Below are 26,952 nucleotides of genomic sequence, written 5' to 3'. Positions count from 1 at the left end.
TCATCCTCCTCTCTTGATCCTTGAAAACTTCCTCCACACCAAACTCAAAACAAACTCATTAGAGGGTTAGTGCATAATCAAAACTTCACATATTCAGAGGTGACACAATCATTCTTAACATTTCTGGATATTGCTCAAAGCTACTGAAAGTTAATGGAACAAAGAAATCCATCAATCATAGCAAAGGAGGCAATGCGAAATAAAAGGTAGAATCTGTCAAAACAGAACAGTCCGTAAAGACGAATTTTTCTGGGGCACTTAACTTGCTCAGATGAAAAAGCTCAAATTGAATGAAAGTTGCGTACATATCTGAGGATCACGCACGTAAATTGGCAGATTTTTCTGAGTTACTGATACGCGTACAGCACGCGTCCGTTAGGAACCCCAAGAGGAAGGTGTGATGCGTACAGCGGCAAGTTTTCCCTCAGTATGAAACCAAGGTTTATCGAACCAGTAGGAGCCAAGAAGCACGTTGAAGGTTGATGGCGGCGAGATGTAGTGCGGCGCAACACCAGGGATTCCAGCGCCAACGTGGAACCTGCACAACACAAACCAAGTAATTTGCCCCAACGAAACAGTGAGGTTGTCAATCTCACCGGCTTGCTGTAACAAAGGATTAGATGTATAGTGTGGATGATGATTGTTTGCGTAAAAACAAGAGAACAAGATTGCGAAGAGATTGTATTTCAGTATAGAGAATTGGACCGGGGTCCACAGTTCACTAGAGGTGTCTCTCCCATAAGATAAACAACATGTTGGGTGAACAAATTACAGTTGGGCAATTAACAAATAGAGAGGGCATGACCATGCACATACATATTATGATGAGTATAGTGAGATTTAATTGGGCATTACGACAAAGTACATAGACCGCTATCCAGCATGCATCTATGCCTAAAAAGTCCACCTTCAGGTTATCATCCGAACCCCTTCCAGTATTAAGTTGCTAACAACAGACAATTGCATTAAGTATTGCGCGTAATGTAATCAATAACTACATCCTCGGACATAGCATCAATGTTTTATCCATAGAGGCAACAAAGACATCCATAACCTTAGAGGTTCTTGTCACTCCTCCAGATTCACGGAGACATGAACCCACTATCGAGCATAAATACTCCCTCTTGGAGTTACAAGCATCAACTTGGCCAGAGCATCTACTAGTAACGGAGAGCATGCAAGATCATAAACAACACATAGATATAAATTGATAATCAACATAACATGGTATTCTCTATTCATCGGATCCCAACAAACACAACATATAGAATTACAGATAGACGATCTTGATCATGTTCGGCAGCTCACAAGACCCGACAATGAAGCACAATGAGGAGAAGACAACCATCTAGCTACTGCTATGGACCCATAGTCCAGAGGTAGACTACTCACACATCACTCCGGAGGCGACCATGGCGGCGTAGAGTCCTCCGGGAGATGAATCCCCTCTCCGGCAGGGTGCCGGAGGCAATCTCCTGAATCCCCCGAGATGGGATTGGCGGCGGCGGCGTCTCTGGAAGGTTTTCCGTATCGTGGCTCTCGATCGGGGGTTTCGCGACGAAGGCTATTTGTAGGCGGAAGGGTAGGTCAGGGGGCGTCGCGAGGGGCCCAGGAGACAGGTCGGCGCGGCCAAGGGTGGGGCCGCGCCGCCCTACCTCCTGGCCACCTCGTGGCCCCACTTCGTTGACTCTTCGGTCTTCTGGAAGTTTCGTGGCAAAATAGGCCCCTGGGCGTTGATTTCATCCAATTCCGAGAATATTTCGTTACTAGGATTTCTGAAACCAAAAACAGCAGAAAACAACAACTGGCTCTTCGGCATCTTGTTAATAGGTTAGTGCCGGAAAATGCATAAATATGATATAAAGTATGCATAAAACATGTAGATATCATCAATAATGTGGCATGGAACATAAGAAATTATCGATACGTCGGAGACGTATCAGCATCCCCAAGCTTAGTTCCTGCTCGTCCCGAGCAGGTAAACGATAAACAAAGATAATTTCTGGAGTGACATGCCATCATAACCTTGATCATACTATTGTAAGCATATGTAATGAATGCAGCGATCAAAACAATGTAAATGACATGAGTAAACAAATGAATCATAAAGCAAAGACTTTTCATGAATAGTACTTCAAGACAAACATCAATAAGTCTTGCATAAGAGTTAACTCATAAAGCAATAATTCATAGTAGAGGCATTGAAGCAACACAAAGGAAGATGAAGTTTCAGCGGTTGCTTTCAACTTATAACATGTATATCTCATGGATATTGTCAATGTAAATTAATATAATAAGTGCAATATGCAAGTATGTAGGAATCAATGCACAGTTCACACAAGTGTTTGCTTCTTGAGGTGGAGAGAGATAGGTGAACTGACTCAACAATAAAAGTAGAAGAAAGGTCCTTCAAAGAGGAAAGCATCGATTGCTATATTTGTGCTAGAGCTTTGATTTTGAAAACAAGAAACAATTTTGTCAACGGTAGTAATAAAGCATATGTGTTATGTAAATTATATCTTACAAGTTGCAAGCCTCATGCATAGTATACTAATAGTGCCCGCACCTTGTCCTAATTAGCTCGGATTACCTGGATTATCATCGCAATGCACATGTTTTAACCAAGTGTCACAAAGGGGTACCTCTATGCCGCCTGTACAAAGGTCTAAGGAGAAAGCTCGCATCGGATTTCTCGCTATTGATTATTCTCAACTTAGACATCCATACCGGGACAACATAGACAACAGATAATGGACTCCTCTTTAATGCATAAGCATGTAGCAACAATTAATTTTCTCATATGAGATTGAGGATATATGTCCAAAACTGAAACTTCCACCATGATTCATGGCTTTAGTTAGCGGCCCAAATGTTCTTCTCTAACAATATGCAATGCTCTAACCATTTTAGTGGTAAATCTCCCTTACTTCAGACAAGACGAACATGCATAGCAACTCACATGATATTCAACAAAGAGTAGTTGATGGCGTCCCCAGGAACATGGTTATCGCACAACAAGCAACTTAATAAGAGATAAAGTGCATAAGTACATATTCAATACCACAATAGTTTTTTAGGCTATTTGTCCCATGAGCTATATATTGTAAAGGTAGAGGATAGAAATTTTAAAGGTAGCACTCAAGCAATTTACTTTGGAATGGCGGAGAAATACCATGTAGTAGGTAGGTATGGTGGACACAAATGGCATAGTGGTTGGCTCAATTATTTTGGATGCATGAGAAGTATTCCCTCTCGATACAAGGTTTAGGCTAGCAAGGCTATTTGAAACAAACACAAGGATGAAGCGGTGCAGCAAAACTCACATAAAAGACATATTGTAAACATTATAAGACTCTACACCGTCTTCCTTGTTGTTCAAACTCAATACTAGAAATTATCTAGACGTTAGAGAGACCAAATATGCAAACCAAATTTTAGCATGCTCTATGTATTTCTTCATTAATAGGTGCAAAGCATATGATGCAAGAGCTTAAACATGAGCACAACAATTACCAAGTATCACATTATCCAAGACATTTTAGCAATTTACTACATGTAGCATTTTCCAATTCCAACCATATAACAATTTAACGAAGAAGAAACTTCGCCATGAATACTATGAGTAAAGCCTAAGGACATACTTGTCCATATGCAACAGCGGAGCGTGTCTCTCTCCCACACAATGAATGCTAGGATCCATTTTATTCAAACAAAACAAAAACAAAAACAAACCGACGCTCCAAGCAAAGCACATAAGATGTGATGGAATAAAAATATAGTTTCAGGGGAGGAACCTGATAATGTTGTCGATGAAGAAGGGGATGCCTTGGGCATCCCCAAGCTTAGACGCTTGAGTCTTCTTGATATATGCAGGGGTGAACCACCGGGACATCCCCAAGCTTAGAGCTTTCACTCTCCTTGATCATGTTGTATCATCTCCATCTCTTGATCCTTGAAAACTTCCTCCACACCAAACTCAAAACAACTCATTAGAGGGTTAGTGCACAATCAAAATATACATGTTCAGAGGTGACATAATCATTCTTAACACTTCTGGACATTGCACAAAGCTACTGAAAGTCAATGGAATCGAAAAATCCATCGAACATATCAAAACAGGCAATGCGAAATAAAAGGCAGAATCTGTCAAAACAGAACAGTTCGTAAAGACGAATTTTATTGAGGCACCAGACTTGCTCAAATGAAAATGCTCAAATTGAATGAAAGTTGCGTACATATCTGAGGATCACTCACGTAAATTGGCATAATTTTCTGAGTTACCTACAGAGAATTTGGCCCAGATTCGTGACAGCAAAGAAATCTGTTTCTGCGCAGTAATCCAAATCTAGTATGAACCTTACTATCAACGACTTTACTTGGCACAACAATGCACAAAACTAAGATAAGAAGAGGTTGCTACAGTAGTAAACAACTTCCAAGACTCAAATATAAAACAAAGGTACTGTAGTAAAAACATGGGTTGTCTCCCATAAGCGCTTTTCTTTAACGCCTTTCAGCTAGGCGCAGAAAGTGTGTATCAAGTATTATCAAGAGATGATGCGTCTACAGCGGGGTTTGGAGTTTTCTCAACCATGCATAGTATATTGGATACATAAGTTTCAGCGGCTCCCTTTTCATTAATCTTGGGCTTGCTACTTTCATCAAACAAATTTTCAGGAACAAGCCAAGCATAGTTATTTTCTAGTGCTTCATGCATTGCTAGGAGCTTACATGGTATTGGTGCTTTAATCTCCCCACCATTATTAACATTATTAGTATACTTAATTCTATCCATATCCATCTTTTCAAGGATACTAACAAAATTGGTATAAGAACCAAGCATCTTATATTTAATAAAGACCTTTCTAGCCTCTCTTGCTATACCACCAAATTCTCTAAAAAGGGTTTCTAGAACAAAATCTTTCTTTTCCCCTTCTTCCATATCACCGAGTGTAAGAAACATGTGTTGGATTATAGGATTGAGATTAACAAATTTAGTTTCCAACATGCGAACTAAAGAAGCAGCAGCAATTTCATAAGTAGGAGCAAGTTCTACCAAGTGTCTATCCTCAAAATCTTCAACGGTACTAACATGATTGAAAAATTCTTCTATATTATTTCTCCCAATTATAGACCCACGTCCTACCGGTATGTCTTTTACGGTAAAATTAAAAGGAAACATGTTGAAATAAGTAAAGCAAATATAAGTAACTAATTTTTTTTGTGTTTTTGATATAGCAAACAAGATAGCAAATAAAGTAAAGCTAGCAACTATTTTTTTTGTATTTTGATATAATGCAACAAACAAAGTAGTAAATAAAATAAAGCAAGACAAAAAACAAAGTAAAGAGATTGGGATGTGGAGACTCCCCTTGCAGCGTGTCTCGATCTCCCCGGCAACGGCGCCAGAAAAAGAGCTTGATACGCGTACAGCACGCGTCCGTTGGGAACCCCAAGAGGAAGGTGTGATGCGTACAGCGGCAAGTTTTCCTCGCATGAAACCAAGGTTTATCGAACCAGTAGGAGCCAAGAAGCACGTTGAAGGTTGATGGCGGCGAGATGTAGTGCGGCGCAACACCAGTGATTCCGGCGCCAACGTGGAACCTGCACAACACAAACCAAGTAATTTGCCCCAACGAAACAGTGAGGTTGTCAATCTCACCGGCTTGCTGTAACAAAGGATTAGATGTATAGTGTGGATGATGATTGTTTGCAAAAAACAGTAGAACAGTATTGCAGTAGATTGTATTTCAGTATAGAGAATTGGACCGGGGTCCACAGTTCACTAGAGGTGTCTCTCCCATAAGATAAACAGCATGTTGGGTGAACAAATTACAGTTGGGCAATTGACAAATAGAGAGGGCATGACCATGCACATACATATTATGATGAGTATAGTGAGATTTAATTGGGCATTACGACAAAGTACATAGACCGCTATCCAGCATGCATCTATGCCTAAAAAGTACACCTTCAGGTTATCATCCGAACCCCTTCCAGTATTAAGTTGCTAACAACAGACAATTGCATTAAGTATTGCGCGTAATGTAATCAATAACTACATCCTCGGACATAACATCAATGTTTTATCCCTAGTGGCAACAGCACATCCATAACCTTAGAGGTTCTTGTCACTCCTCCAGATTCACGGAGACATGAACCCACTATCGAGCATAAATACTCCCTCTTGGAGTTACAAGCATCAACTTGGCCAGAGCATCTACTAGTAACGGAGAGCATGCAAGATCATAAACAACACATAGATATAAATTGATAATCAACATAACATGGTATTCTCTATTCATCGGATCCCAACAAACACAACATATAGAATTACAGATAGATGATCTTGATCATGTTCGGCAGCTCACAAGACCCGACAATGAAGCACAATGAGGAGAAGACAACCATCTAGCTACTGCTATGGACCCATAGTCCAGGGGTAGACTACTCACACATCACTCCGGAGGCGACCATGGCGGCGTAGAGTCCTCCGGGAGATGAATCCCCTCTCCGGCAGGGTGCCGGAGGCGATCTCCTGAATCCCCCGAGATGGGATTGGCGGCGGCGGCGTCTCTGGAAGGTTTTCCGTATCGTAGCTCTCGGTACTGGGGGGTTTCGCGACAAAGGCTATTTGTAGGCGGAAGGGTAGGTCAGGGGGCGTCGCGAGGGGCCCAGGAGACAGGTCGGCGCGGCCAAGGGTGGGGCCACGCCGCCCTACCTCCTGGCCACCTCGTGGCCCCACTTCGTTGACTCTTCGATCTTCTGGAAGCTTCGTGGCAAAATAGGCCCCTGGGCGTTGATTTCGTCCAATTCCGAGAATATTTCCTTACTAGGATTTCTGAAACCAAAAACAGCAGAAAACAACAACTGGCTCTTCGGCATCTTGTTAATAGGTTAGTGTCGGAAAATGCATAAATATGATATAAAGTATGCATAAAACATGTAGATATCATCAATAATGTGGCATGGAACATAAGAAATTATCGATACGTCGGAGACGTATCAGTTACCTACAGAGGGGGCTGCTCAATTTCGTGACAGTAAGAAATCTGTTTCTGCGCAGTAATCCAAATCTAGTATCAACCTTGCTATCAAAGACTTTACTTGGCACAACAATGCAATAAAATAAAGATAAGGAGAGGTTGCTACAATAGTAACAACTTCAAGACACAACAAAACAGTAGCAAAATAAAAATATGGGTTATCTCCCAAGAAGTGCTTTCTTTATAGCCATTAAGATGGGCTCAGTAATTTTAATGATGCTCACATGGAAGATAGAAAATGAAGCGAAAGGGAGCATCAAGAAGCAACTTCAAAACACATTTAAGTCTAACCCACTTCCTATTCATAGGAATCTTGTACACAAATAAATTCATGAAGAACAAAGTGACAAGCATAGGAAGATAAAACACGAGTAACTTCAAGATTCTCAACATAAAGAGGGGAAACTTAATATTATTAAGATGCATATAATCATGTTTCCCTCTCTCATAATAACTTTCAGTAGCATCATTGATAAAATCTACAATATACCCATCACTTAAAACATTCTTATCATGGTTCTCATGCATAAAATAATTACTACTCCCAACATAAGCATAGTCATTCTTATTAATTGTAGTGGGAGCAAATTCAACAAAGTAGCTATCATTATTATTCTCATCACCATAATCATCAAATATAGGAGGCATAGTATAATCATAATAAACTTTATCCTCCATAGTAGGTGGCACCAAAATACCACTATCATTATAATCATCGTAAATGGGAGGCTAAGTATCATCAAAGTAAATTTTCTCCTCAAAACTTGGGGGACTAAAAATATCATGCTCATCAAAACCAGCTTCCCCAAGCTTAGAATTTTCCATAGCATTAGCAACAATGGTGTTCAAAGCGTTCATACTAATAACATTGCCATTAGCATGCATATAAAGTTCTGTAGGTTTTTTAATTTTCTCTTCAAACACCTCATGTCCTAACTCAATATAAAGTTCATAAAGATCTCTAATTTTTTTGTTGTTTTCCATTAAGCCAAACTAGTGAAAATAAAAACAAGAAACAAAAAGATATAATTGCAGGATCTAAAGGAAATAACTTCGAGCACTCACACACCGGCAACAGTGCTAGGAAATAGCTTAGTAGTCGGAGGATGTGAATACCTTTTACATTACCTCCCCAAGCAATCGCGCTTTAAAATAGCTTGATGTCTACGCACGCTTCTATTCCTGTAGACAGTGTTGGGCCTCCAAGAGCAGAGGTTTGTAGAACAGCAGCAAGTTTCCCTTAAGTGAATCACCCACGGTTTATCGAACTCAGGGAGGTAGAGGTCAAAGATATCCCTCTCAAGCAACCCTGCAATTACGATACAAGAAGTCTCTTGTGTCCCCAACACACCTAATACACTTGTCAGATGTATAGGTGCACTAGTTCGGCGAAGAGATAGTAAAATGCAAGTGATATGGATGATTGTAAGTAGTAATTGCAATCTGAAATAAAGATGGCAGCAAGCAAACATGTAACAGAACTTGTTGGAAACGGTGTTTCAATGCTTAGAAACAAGGCCTAGGGATCATACTTTCACTAGTGGACACTCTCAACATTGATCACATAACTGAATAAATAAATGCTACTTTCTACACTCTCTTGTTGGATAACAAACACCATTCATTGTGTAGGGCTGCAAAAGCACACCTCAAGCCGGAGTAAACAAGCTCCACAACATCCGGAGTTCATATTTAAATAACCTCTAGAGTGCATAATAGACCGTTGCAATTTAGACCGAGTACTAACATAGCATACACACTGTCAACAATAGCTATGAAAGGGGGAATAGATCGCATCAATACTATCATAGTAATAGTTAACTTCATAATCTACAAGAGATTACAATCATAACCTACGCCAAGTACTAGATGATGCACACACTGTCAACATTACATCATGGACGAGGAATAGACTACTTTAATAACATCACTAGAGTAGCACATAGATTAATAGTGATACAAAGCTCATGATCACATAAAGATCACATGGGAGAGAGAGAGATGAACCACATAGCTACCGGTAGAGCCCTCAAATTTCTGGGAGAACTACTCCCTCCTCATCATGGGAGACAGCAACGGCGATGAAGATGGCGGTGGTGTCGATGGAGATGACTCCGCGGGCAATTCCCCGTCCCGGCGGCGTGCCGGAACAGAGACTTCTGTCCCCTGAATTGGAGTTTCGCGATGGCGGCGGCGCCCCTGGAGTCTTTCTGGAGTTTCGTCAATTCGTGGCTTATGTTTTTAGGGTTTTCGTGACGGAGGCTTTAAGTAGGCGGAAGGGCAGCCTCGGAGGGGTCCTGGGGGACCCACACACTAGGGGGTGCCCCCCCCTTGGCCGCGCCGCCATGTGGGGTGGGGCCCCCTTGGCTCCCCTCTGGCCCCTCTTCGGTGCTCTGGAACCTTCCGTGGAAAATAGGACCCTGGGCGTTGATTTCGTCCAATTCCGAGAATATTTCCTTTGTAGGATTTCTGAAACCAAAAACAGCAGAAACAAAGAATCGTTCTCTTCGGCATCTTGTTAATAGGTTAGTTCCGGAAAATGCATATAAATGATGTAAAGTGTGTATAAAACATGTGAGTATCATCATAAAAGTAGCATGGAACATAAGAAATTATAGATACGTTTGAGACGTATCACCCACCATAGGGCCGGCGCCGTCCACACCACCCAGGGCCGCCGCTCTGGCTTCCAGAGCCCCCACCTAAGAGACTGCCGGCGGGGGGGGGGGCACCGAGCAACCGACATGGCCACGGCGAGCCCGTGCCGAGTTCCTTCACCGATTCCCTATGTGAGGAGCTGAAGTTGTAGATCCCCGCCGCCCTCTTCACCTGCGCCGCGGCCTTTGACAAGCAGCGCCTCTGGGGGCGGCGAGGGGACGGGGCCGACGACGGAGGGGATTAGAGCCTGCGCTATTGAAAATTTAAGTTAAAAATTGTGCGATAAATTTGGAACACTAATATTATATGTGTATTTCTCTCTTTTCCCAATCCCAAATGCATGTACCTTCTCTTTCCTCTCTCCCCCATGCATGTGAAAAATACCGATGCATGCAATAATTAAGGAGATTGGGTAATTGATCTTCTTGATTTTAATGTATTTGGGCCTTCGATCTTATAACTTCTAAGTATGCCACAAAGTTTCAACGCCAAACTTATTACTCCCTCCTGCCCATTTTATATTGTGCATAATTTTCCATGCAAGTCGAACTGTGCAAACTTTGATAAAAAATATAGATAATAATACAAAGATCTACCATGTCAAATGCATATAATATAAAGTATATTTCATAACAATTCTGAAAATATTATAATTTTGTTGTATATGTTTATATTTTTATCAATATAGATGATTAAACTTTATGAAGTTTGACTTTGACCAAAATTTATATGCAACATATTTTGGGCAGGAGGGAGTATATGTGTCTTAACTCTTAAGAAAAAGGAAAAAAAATTAAGGGCAGATACTACCGTTGATGGGCCAAATTTATAGCACATTTTGAAGTAATTATTTATCATAGCTATATTTATATATTTTTTTGTTTCCAGAGTTATGTTTGGAACTTTGACTCGAACTTTTGTGACATGATTGATACATGTTATATCTACACGGTCATTTTCTAATATAATTTGTCATTTTCAAATTCCAAAGTACGAGAACATAATATATTCTCCCATCCGCATACCTGGTCCACCAATGATTGGCACCGTGCTGATCTCAAAAAAAGACACCGCGCACGAAAGTAACCAAATACTCCGTCTATCCAAGGGGCTAAACGCAAATCACAAATACTCATGATTGTTTTCGTTATTTGACACGCATACACAATTGTTGTACTGCGTTTACACGCTCCTTCAGAATTTAACTTGTTTCTTTCTTCCGTCTTCCTCTTGAGCTTCCAACTCGTCATCTTCCTCACGACATCCAAAAAGCCCCAAATCGCAAGCCTTCTCCCCCGGAATCCTCCCCAACTCGGGGGGCCGCGCCATTCGATCCAGCGCCGACCCGCCGATCCTCCGCGGCATGGAGAGGGCCGATCACCTGTACCCGCCGATCGAGCCGTACGACCTCGAGCCCCCGCAACTCGGCGACGCCGCTGCCGCTGCCGCCGGCGAGGCTAGTGTTTCCGACCAGCCGGTCAGGTGGGACGACGAGCCCAAGGAGGTAATCGAGCTCCCCCCCCCCCCCCCCCCTTCCTCGAATCATCATGTGTCTAGGTCGCTTTCTCTCTCTAGATTGGAATAGATGAGTTGCGTGATGGATTATATCTGGAGTAGAGTGCAATTGGAGAATTTCGTCTGATTAGCAGTGGCATTAGTTAGAGCATTAAGTCTTGTATGGATTGCCGTATTGGGTGCTTAGAACCAACGAGCAGAAAAAAGGTTTGTCAAATTGTTTGTCTCGTAGCAGTTTTGGACTGTTTTGTATGGATATGCATATTCCACCCTACAAGGAAATATGGGGAGATGAATCTACTACCTTCTATGTTTAGAACCATGAGATGCATATTTATGGAAATAAGTTGACTTAACCATGATCAGTGAGTGGAAGTTCCTCACAATAATAGCACTTAGTTGACTAGGCCTCATTAATTTTTCCAATTTATGCCCAAACATGCATCGCATTATTCTTGACTTCCCCAAATTAATTTTGGTGTGATATCTTCTTCTGTAAATCAGGGAACCCATATATGTCAGCAAGGGACAAAAGACAATCCTGACAGAAACAACACGGATGACAGCCCTGGTGTCGTCGACGTTTACGAGTGCGATGGTGAGATGACCGCCTCGAAGGAATCAGGAGAAAACAGGTACTATGATTGCCCACTTCGTGAGCAAACCGGCATCTGGGTACCTCCTTCTGTCCCACCGATGACAAAACATGATCACGAGGAGTGGAAAAAGGGCTTTGGCTCAAACAGTGGGTACTTCATAGACGAAGAATGGGATATAGATGAGGACATCAGGGAGATGACAATGTGGGACGTGTTCTCTGAGATGGCTGCTGCAGGAAGAGATAAACTATTATCTGTTGCATCGTTTGATTTAGGGAGGCATAGCATGTCTCTAATATCTCATTTTCTTCTTCAAGCGGCTTTGGAGGATAAGACTCAAACGCTTGCAGAGGCCAGTGTTGGTTCGGAACGTGCTCTGCTTGAGACAGGACCGACAAAGTGGCTTCCTGACAGTGCTGCTCCCTCTTGCATGCTTTGTGGAGCACGATTCCATCCAATAATTTGCACACGCCATCACTGTCGTTTTTGTGGTGGGATATTTTGTGGTGGCTGTTCAAAGGGTAGAAGCTTGATGCCTCCGAAATTTGGAACTTCTGATCCTCAAAGGGTCTGTGATGTTTGTGGAGTACGTCTTGAGTGTATTCAGCCTTACTTAATGAACCAGATCAGCCGTGCTTGCCAACTTCCGACTAAAGATTTGACAGACCTTAGCACCTTGAGGTCATGGATAAACATCCCATGGGCACACACGATGGAGTATGAGATTTACAAGGCTGCAAATTCCATTCATGGGTATTGTAAGGTACGCCTTTGCTATAATTTAGTACCTGTTTATGTCTACTAATTTGGCAGCTTACAATTCCACTTTGTCTATATTCTCTTGTATAACATCATTTTCTTAGAAACGATGTGTTATCGTGATTTTGTTTCCTACCCAAAATTTATCTCTGGCCGATCAATTGCTATTGAATTTTAGATTATGCATTATCTAGCATGTTATATTTTACATCCCTACCACCCTGCTAATGGTTGGAACGAGATCCAAAGGCTAATGATAGATACTTCTTACATCTACGGCTATTTAACCCTGCCCAACATAACCTAGGTACATTTGGTTTTAACCCTTCCTAGCCGTAACCGCTACATCATTTCCTGTTCGAAGCCACTTGCCCACTTGAACAATGTTGGATGGACATAATAGTGATCCTTGCTAGGCACTTAATCTATGGGTTGTCCCGTTTTGCAGTTTATGATAGTTTATGGGCCACAGTAATATATAAGGAAGTTCTTACCTACCTTAACTCAACCCACTCATTTTTATTCTGAAGCCTTTTCATTCCCCTTTTCCGTTAAACTGGCAATATTGGTTCATCAACCTACTAGTGCATATATGATTGAGGATTTGGTATCCACGTTGTAATACTTTCTACATTCATACTTCCCAAGAGCTTCTCAGATCATTGTTCCGTTCACATAAGTTACATGGCATGTGCAGCACTTTGTGGAAGGCCCTTCCTGGTCTGAAATAAATCCATTCTTTTCAGCAGCTTATTACTTTTAGCATTAACCATTAAAGTCCACCTTTCCTTACAGTAATATAAGTTACCTTTGCACCATGAATCTTTGAAGAGATCTTTCCGGTGCTCACTATTTTCATAGATTTTACGTTACATTAGCCGATGATATATTAACAGAAGTTAAGGTTGTAGTAAGCTTTAGAACTTGCTATATTAGCCGCTTGTTCAATCAGTCTTATAGGATCAACCAGAATACTGCTCACCAAACTTTCAACACTTAAATGCAATTTGTAGATTGGGAAGCTGAATCCGGAGAAGTCCATCCCTGATTCAATTCTTAGACAAGCAAAAGGGCTTGCTATTATTACTGTAGCGAAGGTTGGAATGATGGTCACATACAAAATTGGTACTGGGCTGGTTATTGCTCGCAGAGCTGATGGTACCTGGTCACCTCCTTCAGCCATATCTACTTGTGGCATTGGATATGGAGCTCAGGTCAGTGACCTTTCAAGATGGTTTGTTTTCATCAACGAAGCTTGGTTGCTACTATAACTAAGACCTAATGGCATATGAAATATTTCGCACATTGTACCTTTCAGGCTGGAGGTGAGTTAGCTGACTTTATCATTGTTCTGAGGAACACTGATGCCATTAAAACATTCAGTGGAAATGCACATCTGTCACTTGGGGCTGGCATTGGTGCTTCTGCTGGTCATCTTGGACGGGTGGCAGAGGCTGATTTTCGTGCCGGTGATGGTGGTTATGCTGCCTGTTACACATACAGCTGTAGCAAAGGTATGGTTAAAATTATTAGGATTTTTTTCAACTTCATCTGTCAAAATTTGTGTACGGAAATATTCTTCTAGTTTTCTTCTTCTGTTCAAAAGTCAGGGTCTTAAAAAGATAGAAACAATTTTTCGTGAGTACCAGCTAATTCTTGCAGTAGATGCCACTATGCAAGGGCCCTTCATTATATGTTCTGAATGGGTCCACTAATCTGGTTGTGTTTCACATTATTGACCACGGTCTCCTTATTTCACATTAAACTGGGAACGGTTGATTCCACGAGTTTGGTTAGTTTCCAAGCAGCTCTAATTCATTACCTGGTTAGTTTTTGCCAAGCAGTGGCAGAGCCACATGAATACTGTTTTTACCGATAAGGCCCTAACTTACATACTCCCTCTGTTCTTATGTACTTCGCGTTTTAGGTTTAGTCAAAGTTAAACTTGGTAAAGTTTGACCAAATATTAGGAAAAGATATCAATGTCCGCAATATAAAGTCTGGTATTAGTAGAATGTTCAAAGCACATTTTCATATTATATGCTTTTGGTATTATGGATGTTGCTATTTGTTTCTATGTTCTTTGACTTCGTAATGTTTGACTTTGACAAAACCCAGAATGCAACTAAATAAAAACGGAGGGAGCAACCCAGGAACTAGTAACCAATCAATATACAGTCAAACCCTCTACTCTGAGTTATAAGATTACAAATGACTGAAGTAGTGTGATGTTTGAGACATATATCCAACATTATTATTTGGGACCTAGATCAAAAATCATATTCCTGAGAAAACAGTTCATAGACTTTTAGCCATGATATAATACACAGTGGCCACATACTTGGTTAAGGATATCTCCTACGGCCTAATGTACACTAGCGTCTTCAGAGTGTACTTCTGAGTTCTGTCTTCTGGACAGTTGAATAAAATAAAATCGTGATGGTTAGGTATTGCGCTAGTTACCATATTCATAGTAGTACATTCAGATAATTTTGTATACTAACATGTGGTGCTGAAGTGTCTGAGCAGTAAATTATTATCTCTAACCAGTAATGGATATATGTATTTTTACCCCATAAAGATGTCCGGCGGTGGCGATGGTCTGTTATCTTCGGGGCATTTTATAATTTGCCACACTTTTCTTCACATCTTTATTATTTAGAGGATCAAAGAAAAGTGTGGCAAATTATAAAATACCCCGTTATTTTCGGGTCACACCACCTGTTGGTCATGGATCTGTCACAAACATTTCGGATTACAGATTTAATTTCACACAAATAGTAGTACAATCTTCTTAAACATGGAGCGAAAATCCATAGTAACACATGAACATTATAAGCCATTTTGGTATAATAACTTGTAAAATGTACTACCTCCATTATGCTATAATAACTTGTAAAATGCACTACCTCCGTTCCATATTATAAGCCATTTTGGCAAACTAATTTAGTTTGCCATAGCTTATAATATGGAACAGAGTGATATCTTTGTAGGTGAGAACTGTAGTGCAGTTTATGTTACTTAGTTTATGTTGCTTAATTTTGAATTGAACTGAAAAATGCAACGGAACGTTAAATCGTTTTATTAGTAGAACCATGGACCATCATTTGATATATGATCCCTGCACCTGTTACAGTTGGACGCATATTGAGTATAGTAATTTTAAATGTTTGCTTGGAATTTAAATTTATATGATTGATAACAATGATGAATTTGCCTGCTAAACGTTATTCGATCAGTCATCTGCAGTTTCTGTTTCACTCACTTCTAATTTCGCTATCTTATATGTTTACTTTTGCTGGCAGGTGCCTTTGTGGGATGTGCACTCAATGGAAGTGTGGTATCAACTCGAAACTCAGAAAATGCCCGATTTTATGGTGGTCCAGTTAAGGCATCAGAAATCCTACTTGGTTCAATGGCCAAGCCACCTGCTGCCGCCACTCTCTATAAAGCCCTATCCATGCTATTTGAGAAGATTGGAAATTAGCCATTGTCTTTATGGTCCTGACACAAATTGTGCACCCAGTTAAGCCATCAGAAATCCTACTTGGTTTACTGGCCAGGCCACCTGCTGCCGCCACTCTCCATAAAGCCATATCCATACCACTAGAGAAAATCGAAAAATAGTCATTGTCTCTATGTTCTGACACATTGTGCCCCCCTGTTCCTTACCTTTCAGGCTTCACTATCTCTAGGTAATTTGTTTCTTTGCTTATTCGTGGATGTTGGTTGAGCAACTGTACAGTTTGCCATTCCTTGGCACATCATTCTATCCAGTGCCACAAACTACTTGTAAATGTTGTACATAACCATTGCGTGAGAAATGAAAGGAAAAAAAAAAAGTCTTCCTCAAGTTTACCTTTGACACTAGCCTGACATTGTATCACTGCCGCTTGTCTATTTCACCTAGACCTTTTATGAATCGTCAGTTCGCAGCAGTTAGCTTTCTTATTCTTGTATATTCTACTGTATAATCAATATGTAGTTATCCTCTATTCGAATCCTTGGTCTGTTTATGTTTCTGTCTGAGAGGGTAGAGGATCATTTGTATAGATCACAGAGAGTATAGCAAAAGGGCCGAAAGGTTCATGAAAAAGTGACATCTTCTGTACCGCAGCACTGGTTCCAGCTTGAAACCTGTGATGATGTAGTTTACTTCGTCTGGGCGGTGCCGTACAAGACCATGCATTGGGGTGCTAATTATTCTCGGACCATATTCCATCATGATGACAATAGATACCATGTGATGAAACGAGTCCTTTATTACAGCTGCGATCAGCTTTATAGAGTTCACTGCCTGCTGAGCCATGACCAGACCTGCCCAAATAGCTGATCCATCAGTGATGACAAGCATGCCTGGACGTGCTTTCTGGTGTGCTAATCAGATTCAGATTTGACGTGCGGAGGCCAAAGCTAGTCATCATACTATCACAAAAGGCTGCTAACACTCAGCGGAAGTTGGACCATTATCGTTACGTTAATTCCCTGGTCTAAAAGAAGATAACTTCTCAGTCAAAAGGTTCATGTGTTAGATTTCAGACCTCCGACTAGCTGTCTGGGAATAATCTTCGACAAATAATGTAGTGGCCTCTTCGCTGGCATGTCTTGTGCACGTTCGTCGCATGGTCACACGCGACCGTGGGCATTATGAAGGAAACCAAACACATAGTCATCACCTAACAGAATACTGTGTTGCGAGAATCTTCAGGTACTGATGTCTGATGCAGGCATGATCAGCTGAGTTATTGGGTTGGTGGTTAAGGTAAGCTTCATGGCACTCCTCACGCTTAGGTACCACAGGATGGGTAAAGATGGTGAGCGGTCCAACACTGGATGAGAAAGTGGCCGTTCAAGTAAATAGGTGGAAGCTGAAGAAATACTTTTGTTCCGTGCACCGGAGGTTCTGTGTATGCTTGCATCGTCGATGTCATTCATGTCACACTGTTTCGCCAAGTTTCGTTGAGCATTGTGTTTCAGTTTAGTACGACATACTGAAACACAAACTATACCTAATGAACCAATGCATGGAATGCTGAGTCCTTGACGGCAAGGGAACAACAACAGTGTTTTTGTTGTTTAACAACTCCAAAAATCTAAGAAAAATATCTGTAAATAACTTAGTAGTAAAATATAGGCAGAACGAAGACAATGCAGGAGTGGCTAGGAGATTAACTTATCACGAGAATAAGATGGAACTTGCATCCCCTGGAATGGAAATACCAGTAATCATTAATAAGCTGGTACACCTATAGTACTCCCTCCGATCCATATTATTTGATGCTAAGATGAATGTAGCTACAACTAAAATGTGTCTAGATACACTTATATAAGCGTCAAGTAATATGAATCTGAGGGTTAACTATGAGTATTGAGTAATGCTGAAAATATTGACCAAAAATCAATATTAGGAACTTGTAGAAGCTGTAATCAACAGACACGCAAAGAATCAATGAATGAACCACAAACAATGTACACCAGTTCTGCAAGAAGTACATGGACAACAAGAGTCATATTAAGGACAACTGAAACTTGTTCGCATGAGCACATGAATGCCACAGGACTTGCAGCTACTTCTTACGGATGACAAATGGTGGCCACACACCACCATTTGCTCAACATGTCTAAGGTACCCTGCAAGCATCCCTATCCCTTGACATTGTTCATTTTTTTTCAATATTTCAAAAAAGAAAAAGAATTGAAAAGAAATAAGTTAAAAGTTGCATAAGCTAGAGTAAGTCCAGATCACTGAAAGAGGATGGATATCATCTGCAGAGGACCATGATCCGATCCCTGAACTCCCTTCTCTCTTTCTACAAACACTGAACTTATCAAACAGAAGAGCACCGCCCAAATAAATTTTGAAGAGCAAACCCAGGCAAAGACGAGGCACTGTAGCAGCATGATCAGGAGGGTTCCCCGCGAGTCTGTGAACTCCCAAGGGTGAGCTCAAGCTCGTCCGAGGCGCATTCCTCATGTATCCGCTCCCCTTCCCATGCCTTCACCAATCCAGGTAACTCATTGTTGCTGTTGCTCCCGAAGGCAAAATCATCAGCGGCGCCGTCGACCATCTGAACATCATGATGAGCGGGCGCACTGCCCATTACCGGAGAACATGTTCCGCTTTGTCCAGGAGTGCACACTCTTGATGAGCTGGCAAGAGCCTCTTTGAAGACCCCGAAGGGATTATGTGAAACTAGGTTATATGTGGGTGATGAGGGTCCAGCAGATGATATTTGGAACCCGGCTAGCCATGCTGGGTCTGGAGCAACATGGTGGCCAGGGCTTGGAGGTGTGGAGTTGGGAAGAGAAGCATAATTTGCATTAGCCCATGGTGGCAGAACACTTTGGTTCTCCCAATCAGTCTTGATACGAGGTGTATGAGTTGGTGAGCTGGATGGAGGTGTCACTGGAGCACTAATGGAACCTCCATTGAAGTAGAGATGGTGAAGCTGTGGTAACTTGGAAGAGGAGGCAAATGAGGGGTTTGAAGAAAGATTCTTCAGCCACGGGATAAGGGAACTTCCCTCCACACCACCAATCAAGTTGTTTCCACCACCAAGAGTGATATGAGAAGAGGATCCAGAGCTCGGAAAGGATGATGATGCAGGGCTTGGGTTGTATGAAGCCTGTGGACTAGGTTGATATGAAGAGCTGGGGCTTTGCGGAGCAGACCTTCCAATTGGATCAAAACGCGCTTGTGGAGGAGGTTTACATCCCTGAAATATGGACAAACAGAACACTTAGCAACCTAATTTATTCCATTCAAATAAAATGTAGGTACAGCTGACAACAACAGTAGGGCTGAAAATGTGTTTTTACCGGATTTTTTTCCAAGCGATCCAACAGGATCGATTTTCATTACCAAGCTGATAACGAAAATACAGCACGCAGGCATACAAATGTTATGCCGCACACGGCAGGAGAGAAAGGGGGAGGGAGCGCCGCAGATGCTAGCGTTTTATAGGAACTTAAAGCTATTACATCAAAAGTAACTAGGAAGTTTAAAGCAGGCACTCGGGCCTGTGGATCAGAACGAACTTTGCACCCAAAAACTATCAGATACCAGAAACTATCCAGCAGATCTTCAGCAACATGCTACACACTAACTTCAAAAAAACTATGCAAGCTATACAGAAGCAATTTCAGAGAAACACTGCAATAGCACTAGATGGTTTGACTGACCTCACGTTTTAACCTTTTTACTAGTGGATCAAACCAATTGTAGAAGTAACAAATCCTCAAAATGTTCAATTACCAGCAATGAGTTGACACCAGACACAAATGCACAGTAAAGTATCAACTTCTAATGCTGAAAGCAATGGTAGCATATGCATAAGGCAGAAATAGCCTAGGAAGAGCGATCGTCAGGGACATTTTTTTTTGAGAATTTTGACAGGGACATTAAGAGTGCCAAATTGAGTATGAATGTGTGATTCATTATTTACTAATGCCAAACTCATTGCTTCCAATGTGAAACTTTATTTTACATCATTTTACCTGGAACTGTGTAGCTTCCAATGTGAATCTTTATTTTAAATCTTTGTAGCTTCCAATGTGAATCTTTATTTTACATCATTTTACCAGGAAATTTGTAGGTTCCAAAGTTAACCTTTCTTTTACATCATTTTACCCGGGTGTAACTGTACGTATATAGCACTCTGCCAAGCTTAACACTTGTTAACCACTAAGTTTTACCTTCACAACTGATACAGCAGCTTTGAAGCATAAATCTACCAAGAGGAATGTGATAATTTAGTAATTTACAGTGCAACACTTAGACAGAACAGAAGTCTAAGTACCTCAGTTTTATCATGCAACAAACTGTAAAGACAGCAACAAATTCTTGAGAAAATATAATCCGCTGGCAAAATTGCCATCCAAAAAGGTTGCCATCGCCATCAACAGAAATGTTTGGGGCAAAAGAGCACAAAAATCTTGGGTCTCCAAAAATAGAACTTCCATTTCGTAAAAAACCAGTTAAAGAACTTTGTTTATTTATTATTTACAGAAAACCTAAATCGGGAGGTTGCTAAAGAGAGTGAAGCCAGGGTCGCACTCGCCACTCCTAAATCTAGCTCCGTTCCCCGTAGCTTGGCAACGGAACTGCCTAAATCGCAACAAAACAAAGCATCTCCCAAGCAGCAACACGGTTCAGAGCATTTCTTTTACTTCTTTTGACGAATCATAACACTAGATAGAGGTAGCTAAAGCTGAGGAAGGCACATTTGGTTCCCCGTTCTTGAATCTAGCTGCTGTTGCCCTGGCATGACAGCAGAGCAGCCTAAATCCCGACAAGACAGAGCAGTAAGCAGAGAGGAACTTGGTCCGGAGCCATCAGGCTTGATGTATGGCACTTGGCGCATCCAAAAACAGACCTCCAAAGGAAAGAAATCACCAAACAATGCATTCACGTTCCTAGACGAGCAGAATCCCCTGGTACTTTCTATGAGAACTGCCCAAATCTCAGCAAAACAAAGAACACAAGCCCGAAGGGAACGGCAGTAGGGAGAGCAAATAAACGAATTCGCTCAAGAGAGGCGCAAATCGAAGTCGAGTCCAAGATTCTGCCACGCGCCGCCGCCACCTGTGCCTCTCGCCGAGGTATCAACCACAGGACCTCGCGGAGATCGGCCGGCGGAACGAGAAGATGGGAAGCCATTGCGGAGAGGAGGTAGCGAGCGAGCGAGCAGAGACGAGCTTACCCTGCGGTAGGTGGTGCCGTCGGGCTCGACGACCCAGCCCGCCTCGTTGCAGAGCGCCTTGAGCACCTCGTTGTTGTCGCAGTGCTTGGGGAGGTCGTAGCCGCCGTAGGCCCTGAGTCCTGTGTAGATCTTGGCGGCGATCGCCCGGCGCCGGCGCTCCCTGCGCCGGTTGTTCTCCCGCTCCCGCCACGTCGGCACCCGCGTGCCCCCGAGGCCGCCGCCGCTCCCCCCTCCGCCGGCCCCGTGCATCATCTGCACGGTCCGCCGGAGACGGTCCGCCGGAGACGCTCCGCCCCGCCGCTGCCTGCTGGATCTGCGCGAGGGCTGAGGATTCGCTGCTTGCTTCGCTGTTTCTTGCGGCCGCCGCTATCTCGATCGGCAGTTTCTTGTTTTGTTTAGTGAGGAGGAAGAAGGGGGGGGTGGAGGGAGGAGGAATCTAGCAGAGTCTGAACGCAGCTGCTGATGCTCTGCTTAAGCGCGAGTGGGAACTGCCACGCTTCGAGACTTTCCTGCCACTTATTACAGCCTCCGGTTTCCCGTTTTGCCCCTCAGCTGTTTATGGTTGGTCGGTAAAAGATTTTGTAGGATCTGTTCGGTCAAAAAAGATTCCGCGTATCTTGTTTTTGGTTTATTTTTTTTTTTCCTTTAGCATACTTGTTATGCGGAGAAAATTGCACAAAGTGCTTGCTAAACTATTCATTTTAGGCACTCTCTTTGGATTATATTCTAAGTTACATCTATGTGAATATTTCCTTCTAGGTTTTGTTGTGTCCTAAAAACCACCTTAGGGGCTAAGGCTCCGTAAAATGGCCCGAAAAAGGGGTCAACCAATCGGTTCACGGAAACATTTACGCCCGTCATTTTAGCCAGCCGTTTTGCCTAGTAAACGCCGAAACAAGGGGGGTCATAGATGCTTTTTACATATACCACCGCATTTTTCATGTAATAGGGCCCAAATCATAAATTGCCTTGATTAATAGAAGATCCGACGATTGGGCCCCAAGAGGAAGTGACAATGTTGAATTGCGTTTGCATGTGTCATCGGGTGGTAGTTTTCTCATAATCTTTGAAAAGTTTGGAAATTTCACAAATGTTTAGCGTAAAATCAAAGAAAAAGTGAAGAAACATTTAAAGGCCTTAAAAGTTGTTTTAAACTTTCACATGTGAGTTACTACCTTTTCACTGTTTCAATTACTAGCATTATTTTCCAAAATTTCTATTTCATCAAAAATATTTACTACTAAATTTCGGCCAAGGCTCATATAAAGTGATGATACTCTCGACCCTTGATCCAAATTATTCAGTTTTGTTCCTCATCTAGTAGTGTACATTGTTACTTCATGAGATGTAGACATGCCATAACACGTCATCGCTGGCCCGAGTCGTCTGGTATATCGTTAATTAGCTCATAACATATATATAGAGCAGGTAGTTTGAGACAACAATATGAGTGGCTTATGCAATTACTTACCCCTCTTATGCGAGTGGTGATTTATAGCATCGCCACCCCCAGCACCCCCCGTGCGCGTAAATCCGTCGGGAAATTTCCCCATATTCTCTATCGGTTCGCTTGAACGCTTGAGATGAGCAAAGGGTTCTATTGTTCGATTTTTTATTTACTAGATTTTCCGAGGCGAATAACCCTCCGATGCATATTACTTGATGCTAATATAGATATGTATAGACACATTTTAGTTGTGGATACATATTCATTTTAGTATTAAGTAATATAGATCGAATGGAGTATTTGCTTTTTTTTCGAAAAGAAAACGGTGGTGGCGGTGAGGTGGAGGGGCAGACACGGCATTCCACTCCACGGGGCTTTCCACCAAGTAGGTCGTCTCGTGGCCGTGGTACAAGTACGTCGTCGTCCCTGACGCGCTGGGACCCGGCGTCATTGCCTTTCTGTGTCTTTTCTACGTATAACGGTGTGATTACGCGGTCAAACGGAGTATCAAAGTGAGCAGGGCCCAAACGGGGTGCCTTTGGTATTTTTTTGTTGCTTTATTTTCCGTCGTCCCGACCTTTGGTGCGCGCGCGGGCGCATGGCGTGCGTGGGTGGGGACCGACACCGACCGCGGCGCGGCGCGGCGGCCGCAACGGGCAGCCTCGGGATTCGCGGCGGCAGGGCAGGCCTACGCCGCTACGGTGCTACGGACTCGTCGTCGTCACCCGCTGACGCCGGCCGGGAAGCGCAGTGCGGTGGCGCACAGTGGCAGAGTCACGCCCACGCCGCTTTGCTTTGCGCTTTACTTGGCGTCCGGTAAGATCAGGAGTGTTTGCGCGCCATTTCTCCTGGCGCCGCCCCCGCTCCATGCCATGCGTGTATTGTACCGGCGAGTGGTGTGGCGTGGCGTGGCGTGTGTGCGTGCTTGGGGTTTCCAGTTTCTGCTGGAACTCGGACCGCAAAGCGGCAAAGGTACGTACTACGTAGTGCCATCCATGGCGCTGGGTGCTCGCTCGCTTGGATGGATGGCTCCTCCTACACATTTCTTTTCGCTTTTCATTGCGTGACGTGACGGAGCAAACGTACATCTTCTAAGCAAAAAACCAAAGTCCACGTGGTACCCCGGTGCAAACGAGGTTCGACCACCCATTTTGGGCTTTTGGTTTGGCAACGTCCTCGCGATTGGTTTGCTGCACGCAAGACACAAACGTGATTTACGCGACGTAATTTTGGTTGGTTGTTTGGTAGGGCATCCAAATAACGATTGTGGTCACCTCTTCGCTCAACCGTGGGGATGTTAGAGCATCTCTAGCAGAGCCTGTAAAAGTACAAACCGAAAAACTCGAGTTCAGTCTTCCGAAAACATGTTTACGGGTCACAAAACGGCTGGCGCAGAACAGATCCTGTAAACTAAAACTGAAAAAGGGAATATTCGAAAAATCGTCATCTTCTTCACAAGAACTGTCCGCGCTGCTGTGTCGATCTCCCCGTGCGGGCCGGTGGCCGCGCCCCTGGCTGCAGCCGCGAGCTTGAGGGTCAGGTGTGGACGTTCGTACACAAGGAATCGAAGAACCGAACGCCAGAGGAGCCGATGGGCCGGCGTGTCCGGCCGCCGGCCATGGCCGTGATTGCTTCTGCGATTGCTGCATCTCTAGATAAGAGATTGATTGGATGCTAGCTAGTGCTGCCGCACATTGCTTACTGTTTGGCCGCACGCACGCAATTGCAAGCTGCTGCTGCTTGACCGCGCCGATGCGCCGCTGCGCGCCTGCCTGCCACCGCCTCACGCCATGACTTGCCATGTCCGCCCGCCGTGTCCCCCGTCTCCAGCTACGAGCTTGGCCGGCGGTACAAAACTTTAGCAAAGTAGTTAGAAATCGGTGGCTGGAGGCGGTTGTACGGACGGCGGCGCTGTAGGAGCGGTGAGAAATCCGTTCAGTTTTGGGCCTGTAAACCGCCCTTCGGTCTGTATTAATAGAGGTCGAGTGTAAAAAAAATTCGGGCCCCTGAAAAAGTTTTTCGGGCTGGACAGCGAGTTCAGTCTCTGTTCTGCGCCACTTTCAACCCGAACCTGTAAATCGGCCGGAAAAATACGGTTCCGGCGTGATATACGGGCTCTGTTAGAGATGCTCTTACCATAGTATCACCACAATCAAGCACATCCAAGCTAGCAGTTTATTCGGTCCCTATCTAAGAGCATCTTCAGTCGCGTCCCCCAAACGTCGGTTGGGGAACGGCGGATAAAAAATGGAGAAAGACGCGTTTAGTCGTGTCCCCCAAAGCTAAATAGCGTCTCATTTTATGTCCGGCGTCCCCGGTAGAGACTCTATGTACAGAGTCTCTACCGGGGACGCCCGATACAAAAATAGCGTCTGGATTCCAGATCCTGCCTTCTTTCTTATCCGACATACCTCATCCCGAACACTGTTGGTTTCCAATCTCTTACCTGGTTCATTCCGGATCCACCCATCTATCTAACCTTTTAGATTCCCCACTTATCCCATCTATATGACCTTTAATGGGAGCGCATGCATGCATCCCCTACTCCCCACATGTTAGTATCTTTTCCCACACTTTCTCTCACCTACTTTACCACATGGGGTGGTCCCCTATATTAAAATGCATGCATCCAGACGTTGTTTGAGGGACGGCGCTGGGAAGGGTCTTTTTTTTGTACAGATTCTTAGTCTTTTTTTGTCCAGCGCGGTCCCAAATGTGCCCCAAATCGTTTGTGCTGGACGTTTTTTGAGGGACGCGACTGGAGATGCTCTAATACGAATGCCGGTGAATAAGTTTATTCGCCTTGCTCTATGCTATGGCCGATCTAAACTTTATCATGCAACACATGTTTTGGGAAGTAGATCTAGTTGTGAAGCTTCACCTAGGCCGGCCTCGTAAGTGTGTAGTCGATTCTGTTGAAAGACATTGGACCTATTCTCCAAAGCAGCACACGCCCTCTCGACGGTGGGGTGTCTCTGAGGCTATATATAGCGTCACAATTCTTTGCCATTTTGTGGTCCATTCATAGAAATAAAATCGTTGAGATGGTATATTGCTTTTCCTAATTAATGGTGATATATAGAATTCTAGGCTGGCATAGATATCCACCATCTCCTAGATAGAACTTGCCATCAAGGATTTTTAGGCCTAGTCAACATGTCAGCAAGGACGCTTGCATCATGAGCAGATCCTTTCCAACCAGTTGGCGGATAGGTGAACTTCGGATTGAAGTCCACAATAGCTAGCATATTCGATATGGCTGGTGTAGTGCTTACTCCCCCTGAATGCTAAAAATTGTTCATTCAACACACTAGTTGTGACACAAGTACCATCGATAACCTCAATACAATCATGTCAAGCAAGGAACGTGTAGTCATGTTTCTGGCCATAGAACTCGTATGATGAAATGAAAGCACATAGTGCTTGTATGATGCAAACGTACATGTGAAATTTGTAAGGATCAAAAATCTCCAAAATTTCTATACGATTCCTTTGAATAAAAAACGCCTAAAACTGCTATCCAAAGGATTTTGCAGGTTTATACGAGATTCAATCATACGAATCAAACAAGTACTGCAAAACAAATTCCTACGGAATTGAATCTCCAAAATTCATATGTATAATATCCTTTGAACCAAAGAGGACCCAAAATTTGAAAAGAACAATGCATGTGCTCTACATTAAAGAAAACAAGGATGCTGCTTGTGCGTTTCAGTAATATATGACTCGGACAGGCTGATGAATTCAAAGATGTCTTCGTCTGTAAGCTAGTCTGGTAAATACTCCATGCAGAATAGACTGGTGTCTCTACGTGTAATGTAGCAGCCGCGTAGCTAGCCCAACGTCCATTTGTCAAGGCTCAGGAGCTGACAAGTAGAACATGACAATTGACAAACACGTAAACACCAGCCAGTATATCTAAGCTAGTGGACACTAAACAAATAATACAGCTGATTTTAGTAGTTCCATGCTACTAGCTAGCTAGTACAGCCTAATCGTATTTGTTTTTTCTTCTTCCTGACTAAAAAATATTAAGGTAGACAAACCACCACACGTCAACGCCAGCGGGCCATCTGGCTAATCAAAGCCAGCTGAATCCTATATCCTTGGTCGACAACTCCACGAAGGAGACACGAGCTATGAATGGCGAAGCAAGCTGCAGATTCATGGAACTTGTTCGTAGCTCTCGATCGGTACCACCGATTGCACATTGAATTGCACAATGA

General features: G+C 43.0%; 2 protein-coding genes across 2 annotated transcripts; one reads left to right on the top strand and one right to left on the bottom strand.

The window, feature by feature from the left end:
• Positions 1-10,859: 10,859 nt before the first annotated feature.
• On the top strand, positions 10,860-16,433 carry LOC127314137 (uncharacterized). The gene is made up of 5 exons (XM_051344597.2): positions 10,860-11,208; positions 11,724-12,581; positions 13,591-13,791; positions 13,896-14,091; positions 15,883-16,433. Exons 1-5 carry the CDS (start codon positions 11,068-11,070, stop codon positions 16,062-16,064), a joined length of 1,578 nt encoding a protein of 525 aa, XP_051200557.1. The 5' UTR covers positions 10,860-11,067; the 3' UTR covers positions 16,065-16,433.
• Positions 16,434-18,071: 1,638 nt separating this feature from the next.
• On the bottom strand, positions 18,072-21,759 carry LOC127314136 (protein BZR1 homolog 3). The gene is made up of 2 exons (XM_051344596.2): positions 21,280-21,759; positions 18,072-19,293 (listed from the first exon to the last, which is right to left on the bottom strand). Exons 1-2 carry the CDS (start codon positions 21,529-21,531, stop codon positions 18,481-18,483), a joined length of 1,065 nt encoding a protein of 354 aa, XP_051200556.1. The 5' UTR covers positions 21,532-21,759; the 3' UTR covers positions 18,072-18,480.
• Positions 21,760-26,952: the final 5,193 nt, after the last annotated feature.

This window comes from Lolium perenne, chromosome 7, assembly GCF_019359855.2.
Source record: "Lolium perenne isolate Kyuss_39 chromosome 7, Kyuss_2.0, whole genome shotgun sequence".
Classification (NCBI taxonomy): Eukaryota; Viridiplantae; Streptophyta; class Magnoliopsida; order Poales; family Poaceae; genus Lolium; species Lolium perenne.
The sequence above is the reverse complement of the archived record's forward strand: the minus strand, read 5'-3'. Positions and strand labels throughout refer to the sequence as shown.

What these genes read in the sequence shown, in the direction of transcription:
- LOC127314137 (XM_051344597.2), top strand. Translation starts at nt 11,068, where the DNA reads ATGGAGAGGGCCGATCACCTGTACCCGCCGATCGAGCCGTACGACCTC. An exon ending in CCATTCATGGGTATTGTAAG is followed by an intron (nt 12,582 to 13,590) that starts GTACGCCTTTGC and finishes TGCAATTTGTAG; the next exon opens with ATTGGGAAGCTGAATCCGGA. An exon ending in CACATACAGCTGTAGCAAAG is followed by an intron (nt 14,092 to 15,882) that starts GTATGGTTAAAA and finishes TTTTGCTGGCAG; the next exon opens with GTGCCTTTGTGGGATGTGCA.
- LOC127314136 (XM_051344596.2), bottom strand. Translation starts at nt 21,531, where the DNA reads ATGATGCACGGGGCCGGCGGAGGGGGGAGCGGCGGCGGCCTCGGGGGC. An exon ending in ACGGCACCACCTACCGCAGG is followed by an intron (nt 19,294 to 21,279) that starts GTAAGCTCGTCT and finishes TCCATATTTCAG; the next exon opens with GGATGTAAACCTCCTCCACA.